This window comes from Centrocercus urophasianus, unplaced genomic scaffold (genome assembly GCF_019232065.1).
Source record: "Centrocercus urophasianus isolate 14NV4802_14NV808 unplaced genomic scaffold, USGS_Curo_1.0 seq_25, whole genome shotgun sequence".
In the NCBI taxonomy this organism is placed as follows: Eukaryota; Metazoa; Chordata; class Aves; order Galliformes; family Phasianidae; genus Centrocercus; species Centrocercus urophasianus.
The window spans coordinates 15,522,730-15,549,989 of NW_024884811.1; the positions used below are offsets into that span (position 1 = coordinate 15,522,730).

The following is a 27,260-nucleotide window of genomic DNA, read 5'->3' on the forward strand; positions in this document are numbered from 1 at the left end:
AACTGTACTACAGGATCCTACTCAACTTCGTGTTTTCCCTTAGGAAGACAGTCCAGAGGGTTGGGTTTGAAGGAACAACCAGTGTTTTCCAGCCACAACCACGTTTCTGTTCAAGGTAAGAGGGCATGCTGGTTTTGTATGTGTTTACGTACAGTTTCACTTCTTAGAACTTGGAGCTTCTGTTCTTGGGGAAATTACACGACATGCAAAAGAAATCTGCCAAAAGTGTTACTGTTGTGGTTGGCTTCTTTTTTCCTCAGTTGCTGACTGCAGAGGGAGCAGAATATCACAACAAAAGCCTCCAGCTGTTTCTACAGAAGTTCAGACAGAAGGTTTTAATCATGAGACTGATCGAGATGTAGAAAGTCCTTGGACTGTGCCTGATGATATCCAGAGAATACTTCAACATTCTCATGACATCTTGTTTCAGGTGAGAGGTCTGTTCTAGGAGTTTTACAATGCCCGCTGTTTAACACCAGTCCTTTGTTTACTTTTGCTGTATTTGTATTTTTTGCTGTTTAAATTGTGGGTAGCAGAGAGGCAGTGGCGACCGATGGTTAGTCATCAGAACTAAATCATGTATTCACAAGTGGCCCTGCAAGTGAATGTTCCTTAGGGCAGCTATATAGGCAGGTCTTCTGTCCAAGCAGAGTGGTCGAATACACAGCTTGATTAGGTCATGTTTGAAAAGAGCCAGTACATGTCCCATGTCTGCACAGAGGTGTTGTTACAAATGATGCACAGTGTTGCAGCTCATCTTCCTTTTCTCCAACAGGACTCTGCACCTGGTACTGTTAGTTTCTCTCCTGTTGGCAGTAATGACACCGATGGTATTTCTGAAAGCACAGGAAGTATTCTCAGCAGATTGGACTGGAATGCAATTGAGGCTATGGTAGCTGATGTGGAAGACATTTAAACAGAACTCCTCAGTGATTGTGCACTCTTGAAACAGTTACTGGTGTTCAGTCTCATTTTTTTAAAAATGATCACTGTTCTTAAAATGCATTGAGGCTTTTATTGGTTATCTTCTGAAGCAGCACAAAAACCTCTCACTGAGTAAGTCTTGCCTAGATGATATTTAATTCCTCAGATGGAGGTTTGCTTTCCATATGTCTTAAGTCTTTAAGAACTAAATGATGTTGGTGAATACAGACTAGCAATCTTAATCAAGAATTTCTGATTCAGCTACCTTGCCCCTCTCAAACACCAAAAAAGTTCTGTTCTATTTTAAGAGCATTGCTAAATTGTTTTACCTTTGTACTTAAAATATAATGTCATTATTGACAATGTTTATTTTGTAACTTAAAAATTGTGATAAGCTGATTTAATGAAAATGAGCTTATTAGTTTCTGCTGTAAAGTGATTTACACACATAGCACTTCTACTACTGTGTAGCCCTGAGTGTCCATATACGTGTGCACTACACTAGTATTTTTCACCCAGCTCATCTGTGCAGTAGTTGGTAGAAATGCAAAAACAGTTTGAATGATAGAGGTATATACATACATATTCTGTCAGGAAACAGAAAAGTAAGAACAGACATGTGTATAAGATACTTAAGTAGAGAAAAAAATTGCTCTTCATCAATACTGTACAACGCAGTCTTGTTAACACTCTTCTGCCTGCTAGCAGGTATTTGTAGGAGAATTTTGCATATGTTCAATAAACATAAACTGTATAAATTGCTCCAGAAGTAATATGCCCTGCTTATTTCCATGGAAACTACAGCAGCTGCAAAGAGCACAATAGCACTATCTCATAGAGAAAATCCTCAGCTACGAAGTACTGATTTTCAATGTAGTTGCCACCACCATAACTGTGCATTTTCACTAGCTGTGAACAAATACCACGAGCTGTGCCTGTAAAAATCAGCACCTGGTGACCCACTGTTGCCACTGCTGAAACGCACTGCATACCAGCTCACATCCACTGTTTGGTTTCCATAAATGTGCAGCAAGTGGCAGTGAATGTCAGTGGGTGCCATTTTTTTTCCACATGGAAGAATTTGACAGCACAGCCTTGCATCATCTGCACTTCCATGTCAGACATCATTTTGTCAGATTGCCCCTCTGCTGCCGTCTGTCACACAGCAACAACTTGGAAAAGGTTATTGGAGGGAAGGCTCAGCCTCTACTGCCATACTTATAGAATCCCCCTCTGACGCTGTGGGCCGACACAGTGAAATGGGAGCAGCCCTCATATTTATCGCAGTCCTGGCAGATGCAGCTGTGGTGGCTCTTTCACACCAGCAGCAGTTTTTATTTTTGTGGTGAAAAAAATTGAAATCTTCATGGAAGTCTAAAGAATGCTGATGCTATAATGTATGTTTGCCTGTTTCAGTGTACAGCTACATTGTGACAAATGTCAAGAAACACAGAAGGCCACACTTCCTCATTTACTCCTGTTCTTGGCAAGCAGAACCTAAACATTTCCATTTAAACATTAACTGCTAAGCATTAATTGCAATTAACTATTAGTAAATGTTTATGCAAATATTTAGTATCCTGTGACCAGCAAGCTCTGTATGAACATCAGTCTTAAATGGAGGAGAGTTGTTCTTTCCAAGCAATGAGTTCTGTTGTGTAAAGAAAATAAATACGCAACCCACCTTCCCTTTCATCAGCTCCTACAGAAAGTACAAATTTTGCTACTGAAACTGCTGATGATTACAACTACTGCAGGACCATTTTGCTGGAATGCGAGGCTGCAAAGGGAAAGCTTTCCAGTTAAGCTAAAAGCAGCTTTAAGCAATGCCCCTTATGCACCTTGAACAAATATGTACTACATGCAGTGCTGTAACATGCCAGGAGGTCTGTGCTGTATTGTGCTCTTCCAAAAGATCTTACGGACTTCAGTTTGTATTGTTTTATTCTTTTAACTTGTCTACGTTATTGGAGGTAAAACCATGCAGTGTTGTGATGCTCCACTGAAACTCTTGTCTGCAAAATGCAGCTGACATAATCGTTGCCAGCCAGTTTTCAAAGGTCACAGAGAGAAAAAGTAATGTCCGTCCCAGTGAGAAGTGCACTGGGAAGATGCACATCACCATCTCTGCTTTTCTCTAATCAGACTAGGGCTTTGTAGTCAGAGCCTTGATAGGCGTGGAAAATTTCCTTTTCTTGTGCAGGATGTTGACAGATTCTTTGTTTTAAAGCACTTTGTTTAAAACACTTTGTATGTATGTCATCTCTCAGTGTAAAGAAACTGGTTTTATGCCAACAATACTGCATTTCCAACTTCCTGACAATCTGAAGACTGTTCAGTACTGTTCAGAAACAAGTAGTTCAAAACCAGCAGCAATTAAATGACTGCAGAAGTTTGTGAGATGGAGATGGACAAGCTGCAGCCACATCAGCAATTCTCTGCTGACAAAACAGTTTAGAATTGCCTTAATAGCCTTTTAAGTTAGGGTAGAGGGATACACAGGATTGACAAGTGAGTTAACAACTGCCCTCATTAGAACTGACTTCATGTGAACATGATGTGGAAGAGTGAAGCAAGTCCAAGGCATCCTTCTGAAACCAAGAGCAGTGCCAACAGGTAGGAACAAGTTAATACTGTGTCAGTTGGAATATTTTGATACACTGTTGATCATCTGTTTTCCACTGAGAACAGAACAGCAGGGAGGGAGCAGCAGATGATGTTTTCATAGCAAGCAGGTCAAGAATTCTTGTGTCTCTGCAGCAAACAATGAGAGTCGGTAACGTCCTTTATTTCCCCCTAAGAACTAGTCATATAATTGGACTTTGGTGTAGTATCCCCTGAGCAAAGGGAGGGGCAGACTGAACAGGAATGTAATGCGGTGCTTGGATGAATATAAATACTTCTTCGTCTCCTAAAGCAGGAAAATTAGCGAGGAAGTTTTGGAAGATATCCAAAAAAGGAGCGAGGTAGTACACAAACTGCAGGTACATGAAGAAAACAAATCAGGAGCCACCAAAAACAGTAGCATAACTCAGTGATAGCAAGTATCCCACTGCTCCTAGTAGAAAAATTGAGAGAGAATTCGTCCACCTCTGAGAGGAAGAGCAGAGAAAGCTACATGGCACCATGCATTTGGCTGAGCCTTGGGCTGGAAGGGGTAACAATGTTCATATTTACTCCTTCAAAGTGTTAACCGTAGTAGTAGGACAGGGCCGAGGGTCTGCTGGAGAGAGAGAAGCAGAGAAGAACAAAGATCATTAGTAGCATGCAGTGTTTTTTCATGAAAGAACTTTACATGTTTTTGTGAATCATGTTTTTGTCACTTTTTGTTTGGCTTTGGAAACGGGCCAAACAGTATATTTTGAAAGGGATTAGTTGCAGCAAGTTGGAAATAGCAATTAAGAAAATAGAGAGGAACAAAAATTACAATGTAGAATATGTATTATCTTTTGCATGCTATTTGGAAGAATGTGATAGAAAAATGAGAAATGGAAGGAAAGAATCCTAAAAACATTCTTCAGGCTCAAGTGGGGCGACTCAAGAACTTCTTAAGTGACACAAACTGGAGCAGTTTGCATTTTCCTAAAACACAGTAATGCTTTTGTTTAAACCCACGTTTACTTCACCAATCCAGTATCGGATTATTTGCATCTGACTCTCAGGTCAGAAGCTGTAGTGCTGTAAGATTCAGATGATTTTATTGAATTAAATTATACCTGGCCTTAGAAAATTCAGTGTAGATATCCTTTCTACGACTATTTGAAACAGTCTTTCCAATAATTTGCATCCTATTACTGTGTGTGCAACACCCTTTTACATGTTAACATTTCTGGTTTCCTTAGTAGTTGCAGTCAGAACGTTGTTTGGTTCTTTGGTTGTTTCGTAAAGCAGGGATACTGAAAATTTATCACCAACCAAACTCCCCAGGAACACAGTAGAATTAAAACAAGAAGAAAGAAAAATGTTCACAAGTGAAAAGATTCTACTAAATATTTATCTTTAATGTGGAATCTTTCTTACTAATTAGAGAGTAACAAAATGGTACTTACGTGTTCTTGACTGTTTTCAGATAGCATCATCACACTTTACATTGCAGAAGTCCATTTCTTTGACAGAGCTCTGGCTGAGGGATTTGAACTGAGGGACTGTAAGGAGACATCAAATTACAAGATAAAGCAGCCTAATATATACAGGACTGGCAAATATTCCTTATTTCCACAGATATTGCCTAATTAAAGAACAAACGTATGGGGAACATTCAGGCAAACAGCAATGGCTCCTTCACTCTTCAGATGGAATGGGGTGCATTCAGCGGTGGTATGAGCTCCTTTGCAAGTCGCCCATGGCTTGGAAATGATCAAAAAACTGTACTTGTTCCACAATATGTACTTGTGTTAAAGCCTGCCCTACAGTTTGTTTTTTTGGTTGTTTTTTTTTTTTTTTTTTTTTTTTTTTTTTTTTTTGCACACAACAAACACAAAGTGAACTTGGTTTGGAGACCACGTAGCACAGCTTCATGTAAGGTGTCAGCAAATTACTCTGACCCTGAAGTGGGATGTTTGTGAAGAAGCTAAAACAACATTGGTTTCCTTTGTATGATGCATCAAATGGACAAGAAATAGAAAGGAGAGTTGTTGACAAAAAACTCAGAGTTGATTCTGAGAGAAATACATGACTTGTTATGACCACTCCTAAAAATGACATTTAAAACTGAAGCCAGGAAAAGCTGTATCTAACTATGGAGCATCCAGTCTTACCTAGAAGTGGTCAAAGAGAATGAAGGCATGTAGAAGACCTTGCATGCCAGATCTTGGAGTGGGCTGAACGAGATTGGAAGTTTGGAATGCATGACTGCAAATGGGTGGAATGCAGACAGTCAGTCTGACTTCAGTCAGTTTGAACGGAGCTCTGTACAGGATGAAATGGAATCCTCACTCAAGTAGAGCAAAACAGTGGTCAAAAGCACGTTAATTACTAGTTCAGGAAATAACTCCTTGTGCAGTTTTTGCTTCAATACCATTGACTCTTTGAGAGCACGGCATGCGGACCCTTTGCAGGAACAACTCATGTAAGGAATGAATTTCCAGAACTCAATGTTAATCAAAACAGTGCTGGTGTTGATTTTGACAAGCTGATTTCTAAAATAATTTTTGGTTAAAGTCCTGAGTTTTACAGCCTGCTGTTGAGCTGATCATAACTGTGAATTTTATTTAAAAATGCGTAACAGCCGTTGCATTTTTAGAACACTGTAGGAAGTGAATTATTGTTTTCTCTGATTTTAGACAACTAAAAAGAATTGATGAAAAGCGATCCAAAACATAGAGAACTTTATTCTGCACGGGTCTAAAGTGCAGTTTTATGTTTGGAAATGAGGCATTACTGTTCAGAATGACACTAGACTAATTATGCTCAGGACTGGCCTGGGAAAACTCAGAATGAAAAGTTTCCTAATAAATCTGCAACTGATGGATTTTCTCAAGAGATCATTACACATCATTTGTCTGTGCTCACAGCAGGAAGAAAATACACTCAGCTCATCTACACAAGTAGGGATTGAAGTGCAATTCAGCTTCTGCATTACTCTGTACAACCATCACTCTAACACGAGAGACAGAAAAAGCTGCAGTCTAAAGGAAGCAGTCTTTAGTTTGTGTTTGTGCAGAAACATCAACTGCAGTGAGAGAACTGTGCTGTTTCCAACACACTGTAGCTCTCTGTTGGACAGAGGAATAGTTAAAACAAATAGAGGAGGTTTCTTGGGATGGTTAATGTGGAATTTCATCACGGATGAGCTGATTCACAAGAAAGGATAATTGGAGTGAGGACAAGGAACGGTGTACATCCAAATATAGCAGCTGAAGAATTGCCCCATGCAACGTATTTGGTGCTCATAACTACCATTTCCAAAATACAGGCTACATTGCAAAGCAGATGCTTAACTCTCAAATTTCTGGAAGGGTGGTGGGTGAAGAGCAGCTGTATCACTGTTTTCTAGCCCCTAGGAACTAGGATACTTGTTTTCGACACAGCTTTGACAGTGCTGTTATGCAGAAAAGCTCATGAAAACCAAGTTTGTTTAAATAGTCCCTGAAATACTGAGAAATACTTGCCACTCTGAGTCACCAGCTGTAGCCTGGAGAACTTGCAGATCCTCTTTCCTAGTGAGATGGGTGCTAAAATGTACATCACAGACTTGCACAGCCACCAAACTGGTGCCTGTTGCCTGCATAGGCATCCACAAGGCACAGACTGTTGCACACAGGATCAGGTTGCCTCCCTCATCTTCTCATTCGCCTCAAAACCAATGCATGAGCTAAGAGGGTTTCTGAGGAAGTTTAGAAGAGACATTTTACAATCAGTATCTGCAGTGTATGTCAGTGAAAACGACTCCTTCCTCATACAAAAAAATCCAAACTCAAGTGGGAAATGGGACATCTGAATCATGTTTTAGAAGCAGTGTGGAGCTGATCAACAACAGAATGGCAAGAATTATCTCAGAATGAATGAAGCACAATGGGAATGGTTTTTAACTAAGTGTATGGCGCGGGCTGGGATAAAAACTTGAAAGTGTCATTTTGGAAGGGCTCAAACTGAACTCTTAAAACGTTTATTTTAAATAAATGAAATATGAAAATACTATGAATTTATTTGTATATAACAGTAATACTTTAATATTTAGTCAAGGAACCATGAAATCTAAAAACTCACAACTTACATTCAGAACTCACCTACCATTACAACTCAGTACTTTAATGACAAATTCTTGGAGGGATATGGAAACACTTGTACAGTTACGGGGTGGCCCTAAAGTGAGTGGGAAGAAACTAAGGTACAGGACTTGTGCCTTGAGCTCTTGCTGTTTCTAGTGCTGGGCACATGAACAAAAAGCAATACATGTTTATTTGAATTTAACTCCATCAACACCTTGGAATGGTGGCTTGGAATTAAAATGCATTGTTAGCTTTACAGTAAGGATCAATTGAACTGACCCATTCATTAACCTGGAACATTGACACCTGCATTAGGCAGAATACCCTGCTCTTTAATTAGCACCAGATGAGTCAGACTCTATTACAAGCTTTTTGTCATGAGCCACAAACATGTTAGAACTGTTTCAGTGCTACAAGTTATTCCATGTTAGATCTGCAAGAGATTTGAGGTATGTTGAGCACAACCGACGCTGACAATATTCTCACTAGTGACATTACAGTGGCAAAACAAACACTAAGGTTTGGCTGAGGTTTTGCAAGTCTAAATAGCCTTTTAATGGCCACACCTCACTGAAATGCTTAAGCTGAATATTGTCCTTTATACATGTTAATTATTGATATAAGCAATAGAGAACCTCAAAAATACAGAAGGACATTACTGGATCATTTAAAAAAATACTTATTTGTAATTAAAAGTTTTGTCAAAAACTATTATGATCTTTTATAGCTGCAGATAATGAAAATATTCAGGAATTATTTCTGGAATTTTACAGTACTGAGGTGGAAGATTAAAAATAACCATTTCATTTTCATTTAGATCGTGGAAGTGTCCATGTTTTCTCTACGTACAACATGGCTGGTGTTCATTCTGAACGCCTGACAACATCCCTTTGTTACACACGGTACCACAACAAGTTTCCATGTACAGAACTGGTACGCAAAGGGAGAAAGCAAGAAGAATAACAAAATTCAATAATTATTATCGTTATGTATGTAAAAATCTATAGCCATACAGTGAAAAAATACTACCAAGCTATGTCAAAAAAAAAGAAGTAAATTCTGTTATTGTTATCAATTACTGCACTGCAGCGCTTTCTTTTCTTTTTCTTTAATTAACATAGTAAGACCCTCCAGCACGGAGCTGCTGCCAACCGCGGGAGGTTTCTGCTGCTCCCCAGCACGGCAGCTCAGGGCGGAGCAGTGCGGGTTGCAGCTGCGCCCCGGCTGTTGTGCACGGCTGAAAGTCATCAGCCCGCGTTACAGACAGCGGGAACAAGAGCCCTGCTAACCTTCTCTTTCATAACAAGCAATCCGAACGTCTGTGATAGCCAAAGTGGCAATAAATCTTACTATCGATAGTGTGGAAGGGGAAAACTCAACTCTTAACTATTGAGGACGTTACCAATTTGTTTAATTATCTATAACTAGTTTTATAAGTCTGCATTACGCTACAGCCAACAGATCCCCACAAGGAGCATGTGTGCCCTTTGGCATATCACACAAAATGGAACCAGTTCAAATCTTCTCGACTAAGACAAATTTAGACATCCGTTTTTTATAGTTTAATTATAATTATACCGATAATTTTATTCTAATAAATATCAAACAAATTAATATAAAGCAAAACAAAAAAATCCCCAAACAAATGAAAGCAACAAAACAAAAAATCCCCAAAAAACGAAAACTTCACAACTCTTTGCTATTGGGAAAGCCAGATGACCAGGAAAAAAAGAGAAAACAAAACTGTTAATGAACATGGAAATGCTTGTATTACATATGAAAAATGATGCTTTGATATAAACCAGAAATGCCTAACAGATGAGTGACAGAGATTTGAGGCTGCATCTGTGTAGCAGTTCTTGCTTCAATCACCAGGAGTTCACCCTTGCAAGTATTCTCAACTTTCTACTTAACAACAGGGAAGACAAAAGGCTGGGAAAATATTTCTGTTCCAGTGGTGAAACAGCAAACAGGAATTTCCCACAGGAACAGTTACTAACTAGATTCTGAGGAGTTATCAATCGTTTCAGCTTAACGTCATTTCTGTCCTCGAGTGTATTTTGGAATGCTGTTACTATTCCTCACAAATTGGACAAAGCATTGAGAGTTCTGCAAACTGATTTCAATAAAAATATCCTACCACAAATGAAGTTTGCAGAAGGAAATACACAAAGAAATATTAACTTACTGAGAACACCTGTTTTAGATGACAGATCGTGGAACGCAGCAGGGTTTAATACACTCTTTAAAAAGTTACTGTTTTAGATTAACTTCTTTGCACTCTTCTGCTTTTGTTGCAATCTAGAAAATCAAACTCATGAAAGGCTCGAGGCAATGCAATTGAAGCAAATGCTTCCAAAAGCTTTCAACAGTAATTTTTTTTTTTTTTTAAATTTAAAAAAAATGAAAATAAAATAAGTCTAATATACAAACTTGAAAAAAAAAATCATTTGTGAAGGAATGTAGCATAATTGCCCAGATCCATATCCATTCACTCCTCAGATACCGGTAGCTATTTCCTTTTTACACAACCTCTACTTTCCAACCCGAAGAGATTCATACATGGCCAGTTAGCCCAAGCAGAAGAGTCATTCAACTTTCCCAAAACTTAAACTATCATAAATTACCATTTGGACAGTATTAGAAAGAAATTGAAGCATACAAGGAATAAACTATAGTTTCTTTTTATATCAAAATGTACTCTTGAAAATGTGTTTGGCACAGTGCTAAATCATATAGTTAATACTAAATATTGCAGGATACAATCAAACCCTGGAGTTAACTTGTGTTTACACCCTTTAAGGGATAAAAATAAAAAGATACCAATTATTCAGAAGTCAGCCTATACAAACTGTATAAACAATATCTTATGTCTTGTTTTGAAAACCACTGCTATAGTAAATTTTACATAAAAGACTGCAAAATAATATAAATGGATTTAAACAGATCTTTACAATAAGAAATTCAAATGGAAACAGACAAGTAACAAAGAGAAGTAAAAAAATTTATTGCAGTATTTGTTCCACCAGATTTGCTGGGGATCCCTTTTCTTGTATTATTTCAGGGTGACCTAATACATCAAAATCTACATTTACAAAAAACTCCTCCTGCAGATAGGTCATAGATACTGCATGCTTTTTTTTTTTTTTTTTTTTTCCTCTTTTTTCTTCAACAGAATAAATTATATATCCAGGAGATTCTGCCATTTTACAGCCTGGAAAAACAATGTTTCCCTGGAAACTGGGCTAAGCTAAAGAAAGCCATCCGCTGCTAGGTTAAACTCCAAGAACACTTTATTAAGAACATTAACAGACTAATTTCCAACATTCACTTGTTTATTTTTTTTTAAACAGAAAGTTTTTTTTTCAAGATATAAACAATTTTTTGTTAAACTATAATACAGTGGGAGTAAAAATGAACTGAGAAGTTTCTGCTGCACAACAGCGAAGGAAGCTCCCACAAAAATGTTTACCAAACATTTCCTTCTTTTTTTCCTGTGTCCCAGGTTCCATTCTTACTCTTCATTTAACTGATTTTTAATTTTTTTTTTTTTTTGCCAGAAAGTTGATATTTCAAGTTTTTCTGTTATTTCAATTCATGTAAATTTGGCTGCATGTACAAATCATTAGCTTGAAGTTCCATCCTTGGCGGCATACAGCGATCGTAAAGTCTGAACAACTTTATTAGTCAGCTTATTAGCACTCGTTAGAGCAATTTTTTTGTAAATAATGTCTGACTCTTTAATAGTGTCTACCCAAGGCACCAGTTTGCGGCCATCACGGCGCTTAGCCTCAGTCCAGGAGCCACTGTAGGAGCCTGCCATCCACTGAACACTGAAGCCATTGCTGGTTTTCTGTACTACTCTTGCAATTTGTGGTCGATCTTTGTACTTTGGACAGCAAATAGCGATGACATCCATGACATCAACACTTTCATTCATCTGTGAAGCCAACTCCGTAGAGTCTGAATTTCGTTTTGACCTTCTCAATGACTAAAACATTGGGGGGAAAAAAGACCATGTGTTACACAAAAGAACTTTAGTGAAATTATTGCTTTTATTGCTTTTAATCCCTTGACGCCGGGAGTTGGGATTTCCCGGCACACATTCCATTGCCGGCAATGAGACGCACCGCGACCGCCAGCGCCAAGGGGTTAACATATCCTTGTAAAACCACATACTCTTAATTTGTACCCGTGTCTTTATCTCTTAATGATATATAAAATTATATATACACATGAATCATAAAGCTACATAAAAACTTGGCAACAATAAAAAGGATAACACACAGTACATTCCAAAGGAAATTAATAACTTTTTATACTGGATAAATCTCATTTTCTAGTTTGTTTGTTTTTTTTTTTTGTTGGTTTTTTTTATTGTCTTTTCTGTTAAACTTTCTACAAAAGTTGTATAAACGGTTAAGTAGAGAATCTCTATCTACAAAATGCTTTCTTTCATGTGGATTACATTACTCGGTGTACATTTAATATAATAGACTGACATTTATAAGCACATAAAAATCATTTTACGTAATACGCTGCGAAATACGTTGACTCCTCCTCCGCCTCACCCCTGAAGTGCCTCCTCCTCTATCCTCCCCATCACTTTCATCGTCCTCTGTCTCAGCTGCATTGTTTTTAGGGCTGCCTCCTCCAAGCAGCGAGGTAATTGCTTTGTTCCGAGCATTTGTGCTAGCTGACACCTCTCCATCTTCTTCTTCTTCATCAGGATCCAAATGTTCCATAAGGAGCTTGAACTAAAAGAGACCACACAGGTCAGTCTACACTTTAACTTTTGAAATACATATTTATAAGATGCGACATTAAATAAAACCAAAAGGCAACATAAGAATGCAGTAAAACAAAAGGCAGCTTCAAACTTGAACAGCTCCTGTGGTCTCCTCTACACACTGCTTTCTGTCCTCTCATTTCCTACTGGATATCTAAAGCTTTCTTCCCAAGTTTCCATAACTTCCAAGTTTTCTCTAGTTAATATTTTAAAGAACTGCCAAGAAGAAAAAGAAAAGATAAATGTACTGGATCTATTCTATTTTACTCTGATGGAAGCCACCACGGTCAAAAAGAACAAATCACAAAGGAAAAGATATCAGAAATTCGAAAATACTTTGTAAAGATGAATATTGCTCAGCTGAAATTATTGTTTATTGTGTTTAAATTTATTAGGAGACTATGAAAAATAACACAGCTAAGCATTCTGAAAAGAAGTTGTGTTATCATAATATTGCATAAGATTACCAGGAAAATAACATTTTGAAATTTGAAATGTTCATCAGTCCATGAGCATCTTCTTTCAAGTTTGTATTGTGTTAGCTAGTTTAGAAGACTTTTAGATATCCTGCTGGGCAACTTTACTTACATCTAAGTACTGTTTTACTATACTCCTCTTCACTTCTTCAGTGATCTTGGAATTAGCCATATCACTCCGCAGAAAATCCAGAGTTTGTTTTGGATGAAAATGCACTCCTGTCTTCCTGTTTATCGCTTTATCATAAACTTTTGCAGACTCAGATGGAGAATATTTCTGAATTTTACTGTTTAATGAAAATAAGAGAGAAGCTTTTGCGGACGTTGCAAAAAATTTCAAAGAAAAGCTTTTAAAATCTTCAGCTTATACAGATATATTTGCATCATTTCATATACAACAGACATCCTGATAAGAAATGAAGTCATTGCTTTTTCTAAGCTAACATTTCTGTTTCTTTGCATCAACCTCTTACACCTACGCTTATTCCCTTACACAAAGCTGCTGATTACACTGAGTTACAATCGATTTTTTTTAAATGTCCAGACTTAATCCTTAATAAAAGACTAGATTATCTAAGTATCCTTACCTATCAGAGAATCCACAAAGGTTCTTCAAATGCTGTTTCAGCATCAAAAGTAATAATATGCCTTGAGACACATTTGCAAATTCGATTAAAGGAGCTGAGTTTTCTGGTAAACATTTCATCACAGCATTTATATCATTTTCTTCATCAGAATCTGAATCAGAATCTACTCGTTTTCGTAACCTCCGAGGCTTAGAAGCTTCCTCTTCACTTTCACTCTCACTGCCAGTATTACTGTCACTCTCAGTCTCCTCATCTGATGAAGGCTTTCTTTCCTTTTTTTTGTCTTTCACCATAGACTGTGAAACAGAATTAACACACAGTGCATAATTAGGGTAAAGTAGCACATTTCTAAAAAATTTTTCTAAAATCATCATTGGCTGAGATCAGCATGAATTCCCTGAACAATGTTATTAATTCATAAATTGAAAGATTAAAATTACTTATGGTGAAAAGATACTCAACTGTCCTTTGGATCCCCCTCAGAAAAGCTGATCTGAAGACCACATTTTTTGCAAGGTGGATACAGCAGAAGTAAATGAAGCAACAAAGAATTCACAGCAGTTTCAAAAAGTAGTGTTAATAGCACCAGAAAAATGTGTTAGAAGGCAGAATACAATAAAACAAATATAAGGCAAGCTTTTTTCTGACACTGGATATCATTTTTGTGCATTACATATACTTCCACATGTAGGTACAGAGAAGTCTCAGCTTCTTCTAATTCTTGCTTCTGTTAAAATTCTATCATATTAATTATTACACTGTTGATCAAAAAAATCCCAAGCAATAATACACAGAAAATGAAATCAGTTCTGCTACTTGTAGAGCTACAGTTTCACACTTGCATTATTACCACACAGCTACTCTGACTTTTCATAACACATAACTTGATGTCCCTGTGGGTATCCTCACTGTGCTACACTGGCGCTACACCCTGGTGCTCCATCTGAAGAATGTACTCCAGATTGCTGCAGACTAAAAAGCAGTTTTTGTGGGGTTGCACTCAAAACATCGTAGTTTCCAGGCATCAGGTGACTTTATGGTCAGATTGGAAATTCTTGAAATGGGCTTGCTCCCTTACAGCTTGGACCTAACAGCTTTAGAGCTGTCCAGGAAAATAAGGTTCTTAAGTATTTGAGAAACAGAGGTCTTTTGCTTACAGTGTTGTGTATTCAGTTACAACAGATGCTACAACCAGGGTTTTTATATGCCACCTTATGCAATTACATTTTCTGTACTCTTTTCTTGTAGTAAACAGTGTAGTTTAAGTTTCTCAGGTGAAACACGTAAAAATAACATCCTTTACTTGACAACAAAGCAAATTAAACAGCAAACATGGTTATTTATTAGAACAACCACAATAAATCAGCATTTTATAGTGATTCACATAACTTCTTATTTCTCAGAATTACTACAGAATTACAGGTATTTCATATTAGTGTCTCAAAAATCATCATTCTTTTTTAATAACATAAGCAGCATTGTAAGGAAAGTTTTAATTAGCATCTTCCAGATCCAGGCAAGAGCAGAAAGGGGTCGTTTATTTTTCAACTAATGATTATAAAGCAATGCTGCTTGCCCATATCATCATAATCATACTACACTCACTAAAAAACTGCTGAAATTATAGAAAAATTTATGTTTCCACTATGATAATTATATTAAAGGCACATACCTCTTTAAATGACTGTAGTAGGTTACTACCAGAAACTGATAGTGTAATGTCTATATGATGCATTATAAACAGTGGCTCTTCCTGTGTTTGATAAGGAAAACAGGCTAGATTGTCTGCTATGTACAAGAGCATATTCACCTCTGTTTTCTGGAAAATAAATTAAAAAATATAAGTGTACATATAAATACACACACAAATACATCAGACTCAAACACTTGCACGGTGCTCTTAGCAACCTCGAGCAAAAATAATGATCACAGATTTTATTCTAGGTACTTCCCATTCCACTTTAAAGAACATATGTTGAGATGAACATACATTATTTCTAAACAATCCAAACTGGGATATAGAAAGATACAGACGGATGCAAAATTAAGAAGCACATTCTGTTACACAGGTAAATGCCTCATATTACAGAGTAAAACAAAACATACTAGGGAAGTAAATTATCAATAATTATGTCATAAAAATACATTGTGAAAGGAGAATTTAATCTTATAATGCTATATCAAATTTCTTTTTGGAAGGAAAGACAATGCTTACTGCAGTATCATCAAAGAGATTGAGTAAAGAAATTAGAAATGCTCGTCTGTGCTGACGGTTCCCTCGGATCATAGAGTATAGGTGTGAACACAATGCACTGGATGATTCATCGTGTCTAAAGCCTCTTACGGGATCCTTTGGACAGGTATTGATTGCCTGTTGTACCTGGTAAGACATCTTCATACCAGCAACTGCTTTCATCTGAAATGAGAAAGTATTTATTTTATTTAAATTGCTTCCGAGAAGTAAAACTGAAATGTGAAATAATATAAATCTTGCCATGGGAAATTTTAAACAAATGTCGGTGAAAAGAAACCACTAGCATCTATATTAAGAAATAGCTTATTTCCTTTTAAGCAGCTGCTCACCTGAATTTTAGCTTTCAGACATTCTATGTAATGATACTCTCGAGTTCTTGATCTGATCTTGATTTGCTCTTGTGTTGCTAAACAGGTTATAACAGAATTTGTGGTGGAGAATTTGTGGTGGAAAATGTCTTGCAAAATGCTTTCACCACTTACCCATGTAAGACATTTACAGCTAATCTGCTTACCAACCGCAGCACGGTATTCCATTTAAGCTGCTTTCAAGAACAGATAAATGTTCATATATCTGTAGAATAATTTACCAAATATATATGCTTATGTAAACTGTAGTGAAACCAAAGCTGAGCACATATTAGTGGAAATTAACCATCAGAAAATGAGATTTTTTTTGCACATGTAATAGAATTTCTTGCTGATTTTGCTTACTTCAGGGCTACTAGTCTATTTTCAGAGCAAACTGAATCTTTAGGTAGGCTGCAGATACAACTCTCCTCATAAATCCTTTTCTTCATTTCAATATGATTATCTCCTCATGTATACAGTGTTTTATACCACAACTGCCTACAAAGAAACACCATAGTTGGCCTTCACCTACTGCATTAAGTATATGTTTGGATATCATGAACAATACAGTGTTTCAATCTCAGTAGAAATACAGGTAGATTTTGGAACCTTCATAAAGCAGTACACAGGTTGAACCAAGAATGGGATCTTCTGCAATGAGGTAAAAGTTCTGCAACTCTGCTTCACATCTCAACCAGAACTAATGACACTATGCCACGAGTCGACAAGTCCGCAGACTCAGCCCTCAGATCTTCCTTTAGCAAGATCTCCCAGTTCTAAATACCTTTCTACGCTGCCAGTGATCAGATTACATGTCAATTAAGTTTCAATGCTCTAAAAATTCAAATACAAACTACTCTAAGGACCTCTTCTGTGAGCAAGGTGTTCTGATCCTTTGTATATAGACATAGGTAAGTTACTGCTAAACTTACTGAAACAGCTATCCTTACCTTTTATAAAATAAATACTCTTATGTACTATCCAGTGCAGAAAATATTGTGAATTAGAAACTAAAGGAAATTATAAATTGAAACTGATGCTTCATATGGTTGTATTCTATTACACATTTCGTGTTTTCAGGAACAGAAACCTTCAAGCAGGAGAAAGAGTTGGGATCTTCTTTACAATTGCTTATATTGATTGTTAGTTTATATTCTTCTTCTGCAGCTGTGGCACATTCAAGCTAAACCATCAACAAACAGTATGGTATAAAACTTTACATTAGAATTACTTACGTGAATGAAACCAGCATACTTTTTGTCTATTTCCACCAACTGCTGGTCAGCTTTGTTTCGCATAGAGGGCTCTGGATCTGTGCCCATAGCAATTAAGTATGGCACACACTTGAAAAACAAATGAAATGATTATTTGGTCATTATACTACCTCTTTCTCACTCTTTGTTCTTCCATTATACTGTTCTTGTATTCTGACTACTGTACAAATTAGAATAGTAAGCCCTCTGCAGCTTAACCTTCAGAGTATTTTTGCACGTAGAGTACAATATACAAGAAAGACCAGCATTAAAAGTGATGTTATAAGTTGTGCAAGGTCTCAGGTTGTGTTCCTATTTTTCTCAAACTCTAAAAAATGCCATTTAAAAAAACTCATATTGCTTCTGACTGAACATGCACGATGGCTGCAGCATTAAAAACAATACAAATAAAAATAATATAAATAAAAACATTGTGTAAGAATAATAGTGATTACAACTGAAGACAGTTCGGACAGTGGAGGATATGAATACTGATGTAGAGGCAAGCCGACGGAGTTTTCAGTGCAAAAAGTAGAAGAAAAAGACCTGGCAGTTTACAAAAGAAAAGTAACATGATCCCGTGACAATCTGCACGTGCTCTTTAGTTACTGGCTAGACATCTTGATCCAAAGGCAAGAAAAAAACATTTGGAATCTCGCTGGCTAACCAGCTAACACATATTTAAAGTATGTTTCCTATAAAGTGCCTTTGCTGCAATAAGAAATCACTGTAATACAGCTAGAAGAGGAACACTGGAAGTTCACCTAGCAAGTGTAAAAACCTGTAACAATAACAACCCCATTCTCCCTATCAGAAAAGCCTACCATACCTGAACAGGATGGATGAGACCCTGGTTTAACGTCAGTGCAATGACATTTAGAGCAAAGTGGCGTACATTGGACTGGGTATGAAAGAAAGCCTCAAGGACCTGTTTGAGATACAGCTGCATGATGGAACTACTCATCCCTGAGGAAATATCACCCATTTCTTTCAGGTCTTCCTGTTTCGCTACTTTTTTCCCTGTAGAAAGGATAAAATAAACAGCACACTCACAACAGTATAATAACTTAGTTTACCATTAATTGACACATAATTGATAACTAAGTTTTACTATGTACACAAACATTTCAGCTGTCTTAGAATGGGTTTTATGACCTCATGAATAACAGAACAATTCGAAGGTAGATATTCTTCAAGATAGATAACTAGAGATGTGAACTTAATTAAATTCTTGTTCCTTAGTAAATGCTTTTAAAAATTCCTTAATATTTCTCATTTTGTATCTACAGATTAATCTCAGATAAGATTTTGAAGGAAAGTATTACTATCATCACTATAGCAATTACGTATTTTGGATTTGCTTCCAGGATTTATACATCTTGAAAGTTAATAGTAAGCTACACTTCTCAATTTACCTATGGCACATAATGAATTCTGAAAATACCTCGAGGATACTTCATGGACAGCATTATTAATAAACAACAATTTCAAGTGATTCAGTTAACATATACAGTGATTGTACACGAGAAAGTTAGATTTTACACAGATGAAGTAATTATCACAGAAGAACTCAACACTTACAGTCTCTGTCTGCCTGCTGCATACGTGTGTCCTCCTCCTGCAAGTAGGTCTGCAGGTTTTTTAACACTTGGATTTTTAGGTTTACTGAACAGTTCTTATCTGAAAGAATGCTGTTGTACAGAGTCTTTACTTCCTGTTCAAACATTAAGCTTGGGTGTTGTATAAACGCAAATCCTAAGGGTGGAAAAATAGGACATATTCCACATTATTATAATATTGAAATTGTATTACTATTTTTTAAGTCTTGCTATAAAATAAAGGTGTGAAATGTATGTCCTCCCATTCCTACAACAGTATTGCTTTCCTAGTCCAAACAGAACTGCTTTTTCACATGGTCATCGTCCAAAACTTATAAGGAATTCTATCAGCTACAGCAAAACACTTGCAATACACTTGATAAATACGGAATGCTGACCCAGGGCAGCTGCAGAAAGAAGAGTTACATGCATCCAGAAGCACATCCAGTGTGGTGGCCTGCACCTAAATGATTAGAAGCTCTCTAGAGAACAAGTGAAGAACATAACTAGAAATAGTCGGTTATAGAAAAACTGATAAAAATTACAAGCACTTAAAAATAAAATCTTAAAAGAAAATAACATAGTGATCAGAATAAAATAAAATTTATACCTCCTGCTATCATCAGTCACATACCTAGTAAGGAATCTTGAAAACTCTCTGTAAGTGCTTCCAAAACTACAACTTTCAGAAGATAGACACTACAAAAGTGTTTTCAGATGCAGCTTTACCCTTCAGAAAGAATTGGCTACTCTTAGTCCGAGAAGTCTTTATTTCATAAAATCTTAAATATAAATTAGTAGCTGTATGCATCATTATAGATTATGTGTGTATATTTAGAAGTGCTGCTGACCACCCTTCACCGCTCCATAAAAAACAGCACTATGTCTCTATTTTAACTACGTTTAACTACTGTTTTACTTTTTCTTTTAAGGCTGTTAAGGAAAAGTGGACATTAAATGACTTACAGGAAGCTAATACCCTCAATGAACAAAGAGACAACATAAAAAACTGAATGGGAAAACAGTGACAGCAAAAATAATAATAATAATAATAAATTATGCAAAGTATTAGAGTGGCTGTCATGAAGGGAAGACTAAGCTAGATTTTTAAAAAAGACTCTGCAGACACAGTATGTATAATGGCTAAATCTAGGGCAAAACCTCAATGTGACTGACCTCATTTCAATCTCAAAATAAGGAGAGTACAGAAGGCAGAGACAGGGGAAAAAGGGAAAAAAGAAGAAAAATAGTGATGATGGTCTCTGAAGTATATAGTATAATTGTGTACTCAGTACAACTGTATAATAATATTTATAAGTTAATCACGTCTGAGCAAGTTCAATCCATTTTTCAGGTTAATTTAAAACAAAAACAAAAGCATAGCACATGTATGTATAACAGCCCATAATCCACTCCTTCCTTCAGTCACTCAAAGGAGTTTAAGAACACCAGTATTCTCAAAGAGATGCTTACATTCCATATTCTGTAAGTGGGGAAGAAATCTTACTTGGTATAATAATTTCTCATAGGGGATGAAACATAAAACATCTGCTACGTTCATTCTGTTAAGAGTCAGCCTTGGCCAAGTAAGTCTCTACCTGTTAGATAGTTGTAGGTATAGCTATATTTACTACCTAAATTTTAAATCCTCAACCTGACTTGACTTCTTGGAAAAGAACCACAATCACTCTTCAAAAGACTTACAGTTATGCTGAATTCCTCAACTGGAGTGATACATACCAAAGCAAATGCTAAACCTGTTTACTGCCCTCTCTGAAAGGTTTCATTAGCAACTACTGATAGGAAAGTACAAGTTCTTCATGTGAATCTTTAACTGCGTATGAATGTTAAAATTGCTTGTTAGTCCTTTCAATCTTGTTGTGCACAAATGTTGAATGACTTGACAACAGTTCAGTTAACAGCCAGTAAGATGGAACTTTGTCCTGTATACCAAATCTGGACACTTGCAACAGCTAGTCCTCAAATAGAATGCAAACACAGATTAGATGAGCCACTTAAAACAGTTGTCAGAAGTTTAATTAAAATGAGGAACAAGGTGATTGCAGGCAGAGAGTAAAAAAAAGCCTATTCTACTTCTACTCCATCCCCCAAAACTGATCACAGTTCACATGAATTTAGCAACATTTTTGGCTAAGCAATATTGTCAGCACCTGTGAGTAAAGCAATCATGCCTACAGTTAGTCCGGTGGCCTCTGTCCTACATGCAGCATCCTGGGGAGAGCAATTAAAGTAGACTGAAATAGGTAGTGTTGTGCACCTTGGTGAAGTGCTTTGAAAAGCTAGTGCAGAACACTGTAGCACTATTCCTGCACCTGAAGCTACTCCAAAGCAATTAGCCAAATCTACCTGTTTGAAATGGTTTCTCACAGAATATCACAACAAGAATAAGTCTTGGTTCTTAGTCATCTAAAAAGTGACCAAAACATCGGCATTAAGGAGACGAATTCCTTTCCATAGTTAAACTACAGCTCACGGCTAAATTATAGCAATCTCACATGCATGAGAACAGAACTGCTTGGGAAACCAAGGCCTATTTGCCCAAACAAGGTCCTCTCATAAGTATATAATATATTGAGCAGAGGATGAATATGATGCAGAACACTCAACAGCAGTTTAAATACTACTGCAAGTCACATACACCATACTGCTGCCTTCAGACAAAGCACCTACTTAAAATTGAAATACAGACAAAACCCTAGGGCAGAAATCTATATTTAGGCTATGGCATTATCTCAATGACCAGTGAAATCTCACAGAACGTCTCCCACGTGGTGTAAGTTGCAAGAGTTGCCATGACTCCTGCAGAAGACCCAGCTACATTTAGAATGCTCAGGACATTCCCAGCACTTTTTCTAGTTATTCCTTAATCATGCCTTGAGGACTGAAAAACTAGAATTGAAGCTACAACGTATCTGCCTGTGGGGGAAAAAATAACATCTCTACTACTTTAGAAATCCACTAGTTTTTAAAACTTAGACACACATCAAAAAGTATTCTCTGTCAAAACCCTGCAGCAGACACATACAGCTACCATCCCTTTGACAACATCTGCCTAGCAATTTGTCAAATAAACACGCAGTGAAGTTTGATTTCATATAAATTCCCCTTTCATTACAGAAAAATGTGTGCTCCTGCAGAAAAATAAAAACTATTAGCATGTCTTACCCAGGCCAATAATGGCTTTTGTCTGTACTTCTTCATCTGAATGCTTTGTAAAATACATCAGCAGTTCAAGTACTTTATCCTTAATGTTAACCTAAGCAAATTAAAACAAAAAAATAACAGCTATTTGGAGATGAAACGAATGTTTTTAATCTCTCACAAAACCCATAAAAAAAAACAAAAAATAAAGGAGATACACAATATTAATGCACAGTCTTTACGTGGACTCACAAACCAAAAAATATTACTGTATGCATTATGAAAAAACGTAGCTTTGAGCAGCAAGGAATGCTGTGCTTTTAAATAAAAGTAAAGCATTCAATATACGTGAGATTTGGAGAGTAAATATGAGTTACTTTTACCTTACTGTTGCCCTTAAAATCTTCATGGTCAAAATCAAAATGCCGACACAGTGCTCCAACAGTGAAAAGTGATCTAAGGAGTGCTGGTTTATTGGCAGTAAGTATTGTACTGTTGGGGTCTTCTTGGTGTTGACTTTTTAATTTTGAAAGTGCACCTACAGTAAAAGTTTTAATTACAGTGTTTAAACATGGTGCATCCCTAAGGCTCGTAATCAAAACTGAAAAAATAATGTTATAATTTTACTTACCATAGTATCTATTAAAACAGGCCCACACAAACTTGTAATTCTGGGTGACTTTGTTCACAACAGACCCAAGGCAGCTCACACAATGTTGAACAACCTAGGAGCAAGAAATAACAAATTAATCATGTAATTACAACTTAAACTTGAAATTTTTATGGAATTATATATAATGAAAACAAATGCTCCAAAAGTCAGTCTCCTAGACTGCTTTGAAAACCTGCCCAAACTCATAATCATTTAAAGTATGTATGTCAAACTAAAAGTAATGCCTCCTAATTTATTTTCATGGAAACTACAACAGACACAAAGATAGAGCAAATTCTCAGCTACAAAATTATTTTTCAATGTAGTCACTACCATCAGATAATTTGTGTGGATGAGCTGATCAAGACATTCTTCATGTCATGGCTTGACAACTGTACTTGGCCATCTAGAATGTGGCTTATCTTTCATGTTATTGTCATCACTGCAGAAAAGCAACATCCACCCCCTCATAGTGCTCACACTCACTGTTCAATTTTCATAAACATTCAGCAAGCGTGGATGAATGGCAGTGATCACCATTTATTCTGCATAGAGGAATTCAACGACTCATCTTCACTTTATACATACTTCCATGTCAGGTGTGATTTTGTCAGGCTGCCCCACTGCTGGCATCTGTCACATGGCAACAAAATCTAATGGAATACTGGAGGAAGGTTTCAGCCTCTACTGCCATTCCACCAACACCCGCCTCTGACATTGTGAGCCAACATAATAAAATAGAAGGCATTACTTTCGGAGCAGACGTTGTATATCAGCAATACGTAAATCTCCATCAAACCAATAAATCCTTTTTTGTCTGACGTAAAAGCAACTTTATGATGAAGACAGACTTTCTTTAAATGAAAACCGTGAAACTGAATCAAAAACTGAATATCAGCAATTTAAAGCTTACTGTCATGCCATATTTGATGATGAGTTTCATGAGGTCCTCCTCAATAGTGGCTAGGAAAGTCTCACTTGGGTGCTCCATTAGCGGCACTACAAGCTCTAAGATTTTTGCAACATTGCAGATCACCATGAAATCATTCTGAGTCTGAAACAACAGCATTCACAGAGTTAATTAACAACATTTCTGATTGTTAATTATAAACTAAGTTTTATTTATATACACTGACAGCCAAAAATTCCAACATATGTATAATATGACTGAGGCATTTAGTAAACATTTAGAAGGCTATTTAAATAGTTTCAATCTGCTATCTGCTTATTATTTTGAAAGCTAGTTCTGTTTTTATGGAACCTCTGGAAAAAAATCTGTAGTACCATAACTTCATCTTTCATTTGGGCTGTATGGAGGCTTAAAAATTTTTCAGTTTTTTTATCATAGCATTATATTTAACTAATTGACTTTTCTTTTTTTTTAAGAGCTCTATAACAAGATCACAGAACACTTCCTGATACATACACCAGGGATCACAACACTGGGTAACAAATGAAGTCACACTATGTCCACAAATGTAAAAATTACAATTAAAATGATTAATAGCATGAATAATCATCAGGACTGTAACTGAGAGATCTGCGGAAAACACTGCATATATTTAATATATGTCCTGACAAAAATTGACTTTTTTGACAAATCAGGCGTACTAATCATGATAATTGCCATACACTATATCAAGCTATTTAATATATTCTACAATTAATCTCAACTTCTAAAAGTAAAAAACTGATGAAATCCATGAAGGAGATGTTACAGCAAATAATCTCTTTTTAATCCTCTGTTTAATCAGAAGCAGCTTTGAAAGTTTGTAATGTGCCTACAGAATACTCCAGAGCTAAAAATGCTAAGATACACCTATAAGCTCATCTGATAACAAACTTGCCCTTTCACAAGCAGCTAACGTAAATGTAATTGCAGTGCTGCCAGCCACTCAGCCATTCTCTTCTTTTAACCATAGCAACATTATCTGCCCTGCTTCTTCTGGCAAATCCATGCTTTGCCAAAACCTTCACTGTGCAAATCAAAATGCCAGAGAGCTCCACAGTTTTTCAGAGCAGGTGGACAATTTTACTGGTCTGAGGGGTTTAGCATTATATCTCTCTAACATTTTTCTAAACTAAATTGTCTCATAAAGAAACACAAAAAAACAAGGCTGGATAGGTGGATGGTAGAGAACTGAGAGGTTAAGTGTTGAAAAGAACAGAGAAGGACAGTCCCTTTCTGTTATATTAGATACAGGTTAAGTCATCGTGCCACACAGAACCATATCTTTAGTTGCAATATTAATATATTAAATCTTAACTAAAGACTCTGACTGTGAGACAGCAATTTTAAGAAATTATTATATAATAGCTGAATAGCTGGGTTTCAATCCTTAAAGAGGCAGAATAAGTTTCTGTTTCATTTGACTGTAAAACTTATTAGCTACACAGACGATCAAAAGAACCTAACATCTTCAGCTCATGAAATAGAAATGCTATTTAATTTCTCTTTTCCTATCTTCAATTCCAACAAGTATTTAAAACAGCCTCCTATCTTCAATTCCAACAAGTATTTAAAACAGCCTCTAAATTCTTTGCTTATTATCTGGGGGGAAAAAAAAGAAGGCTGATATTCAAAGTTTCTCTACTTACACTACATTTAGTGGCCAGATACGGCTGCATGGTCATGGCATGTTTGACCATTAACTGGGGCCTGATTTTGCTGAATAAGAACAGAGTGGTTATACAAGCAACCAAGCGACCAGAATTCACTCCTTTGTTGTCAGAATCTGCAAAAATAAGAAAACATACAATAATAGAGAAAACATTCTATATTAGATGTATTTATTGATCTATTAGAAACATATGACCTAAACACCGTAGGAGTATATTTTTCAAGACATATCGTTCCATCTTTCAATGCTGAATATCCTTATACATTCTTCTTAGCTAAGAGCATTGGAAATGAGAACATAATTTGCTAATACTTGCATATAATCACAAAGTACATGAAATAATAAGAACAGACATGATTCCTATTACAACTGTAGAACATATTAAGGCAAATAATATTTTTTTTTTGCTTTTAGTGATCTAAAAATTTTAACAAATATTTTTCAAGTAGTACTGTTATTCTAGTTATATAGAGAAAATCAGGGAAGCTTTATCATTATACAGTGCTCAAAAGTACCTAAGGAGTTTACATGCAATAATTCACTACTGCTCACTTTTTAATAGCAATTCCGTAAAAGTAACTTTTCATTAAAGTAATTTTAACTATCACTGTTGAAGTTTTATATAAAATTCAAAGCAGTTTAGATGCTGGATTCTAAATAGACTTACCTGATAAAGACTCTTCATATTTAAGGATGTGCTCAACCAAATTGTCAACAAGTTGAGTACAAGCCTTCTTCACAGGTTTATACGAGGCATCCTCTTCTGACTTCAACAGCTATAGCAAATGAAACAGAAAATGATTTAACAGTGATTCATGTATGTATGCATACTGGATTTATCACAGAATCATACAATGGCTTGGATTGAAAGGGACCTCAAGGACCATCAAGCTCCAGCCTCTCTGCCACAGGCAGGACACCCAAGCTTCTGATCTAATACTAGATCAGGCTGCCCAGAGACCCATAATTTCTGCAAGTAATCAAGGATTTTGCATTACTAAATAATTTCTTTATCTATTCCATAAAAGTTATGTGATGAAGAAAATCTTAAATGAATTAGGAAATCAATTCAAAACACAAGAAAAGTTAAAAAAAAAAAAAAAAAAAAAAAAACCAACCAAAAAAACAACACCCTACATCTAAAGGACATAAGAGAGTAATTCTGATGATGCTTGGACTGGAACAAAAGCTAACATTAAGCTTCATGAAATTGTGAGGAAAACAATTATCCACTTATATTGGAAACAGTAACTAATAGGTTAAAAATGTTCGGGAAAGGAAAAAAAAAAAAGGGCAAAGAGAAAAGGAACATTTTTGACATAAAGCAAAAACATGAAACTAAGATGAAACAGTTTGAGCTTTCTTTTGTATGACTGAGGGTATTGAAATTACGCCCCTGAAATCCTTTACTATTTAACAAGGATTGATCCTTTACAATAGCCTTTTCTCCATCCAAGCTTTCAGCCAGTTGATTTGGCAAACTATTTTCATGGCACTCCAGACTAAAGTAAAGTATTTTGAGACCTTTAGTTCCTCTAATCATGCTTTTATACCTTGAAAATTAACCATACCTTGAAAATTAAAGCATACACAAAATAGATGAGAAAGATACCACAGCTAGCAGATCTAAACAAAGCATGCTTATTTCTCATAAAAATGAGTAAAATATAATGTAGAAGTAAGCAATACTCTAAATACTCACTGCTAACATTCAATAAGTTAGATATGAAAATACACTTATATACAATTGAAAAAAAATAAACCAACATTACATCAGATACTCATTTCAGAATTAAGTTCCTTGCTGTGGACTTCACATTATGTTAGTCATTACTGAAGATAACATGAATTTAAAGAACAAAACAAAACAAAACAAAAATCCTA

At 36.2% G+C, this 27,260-nt stretch overlaps 2 protein-coding genes across 7 annotated transcripts in view; one reads left to right on the plus strand and one right to left on the minus strand.

Moving 5' to 3' along the window:
* Positions 1–1,693, plus strand: part of CPLANE1 (ciliogenesis and planar polarity effector 1) — a 63,676-nt gene extending 61,983 nt beyond the window's left edge. For 5 of the 6 annotated variants that reach the window (XM_042825756.1, XM_042825760.1, XM_042825759.1 and 2 more), the window contains 3 exons: positions 44–115; positions 261–430; positions 776–1,693. In XM_042825756.1, coding sequence (XP_042681690.1) covers positions 44–115; positions 261–430; positions 776–916 — 383 coding nt within the window. In that variant the 3' untranslated portion in view covers positions 917–1,693. Of the gene's footprint in view, positions 1–43; positions 116–260; positions 431–775 lie in introns of those variants that run through there. The other variant, XM_042825761.1, reaches the window with a different exon arrangement.
* A 9,977-nt stretch (positions 1,694–11,670) lies between these two features.
* The window catches only part of NIPBL (NIPBL cohesin loading factor), a 94,745-nt gene continuing 79,155 nt past the window's right edge, over positions 11,671–27,260 (minus strand). Inside the window, exons 32-45 of the mRNA XM_042826004.1 lie at positions 26,044–26,152; positions 25,354–25,490; positions 23,669–23,809; positions 22,735–22,828; positions 22,487–22,641; positions 22,128–22,218; positions 18,925–19,098; positions 18,173–18,363; positions 17,326–17,433; positions 15,702–15,902; positions 15,159–15,305; positions 13,487–13,782; positions 13,012–13,186; positions 11,671–12,391 (exon numbers count right to left, since the gene is read on the minus strand). Of these exons, the coding sequence (XP_042681938.1) occupies positions 12,161–12,391; positions 13,012–13,186; positions 13,487–13,782; positions 15,159–15,305; positions 15,702–15,902; positions 17,326–17,433; positions 18,173–18,363; positions 18,925–19,098; positions 22,128–22,218; positions 22,487–22,641; positions 22,735–22,828; positions 23,669–23,809; positions 25,354–25,490; positions 26,044–26,152 (2,250 nt within the window). The 3' untranslated portion in view covers positions 11,671–12,160. The remainder of the gene's footprint in view (positions 12,392–13,011; positions 13,187–13,486; positions 13,783–15,158; positions 15,306–15,701; positions 15,903–17,325; positions 17,434–18,172; positions 18,364–18,924; positions 19,099–22,127; positions 22,219–22,486; positions 22,642–22,734; positions 22,829–23,668; positions 23,810–25,353; positions 25,491–26,043; positions 26,153–27,260) is intronic.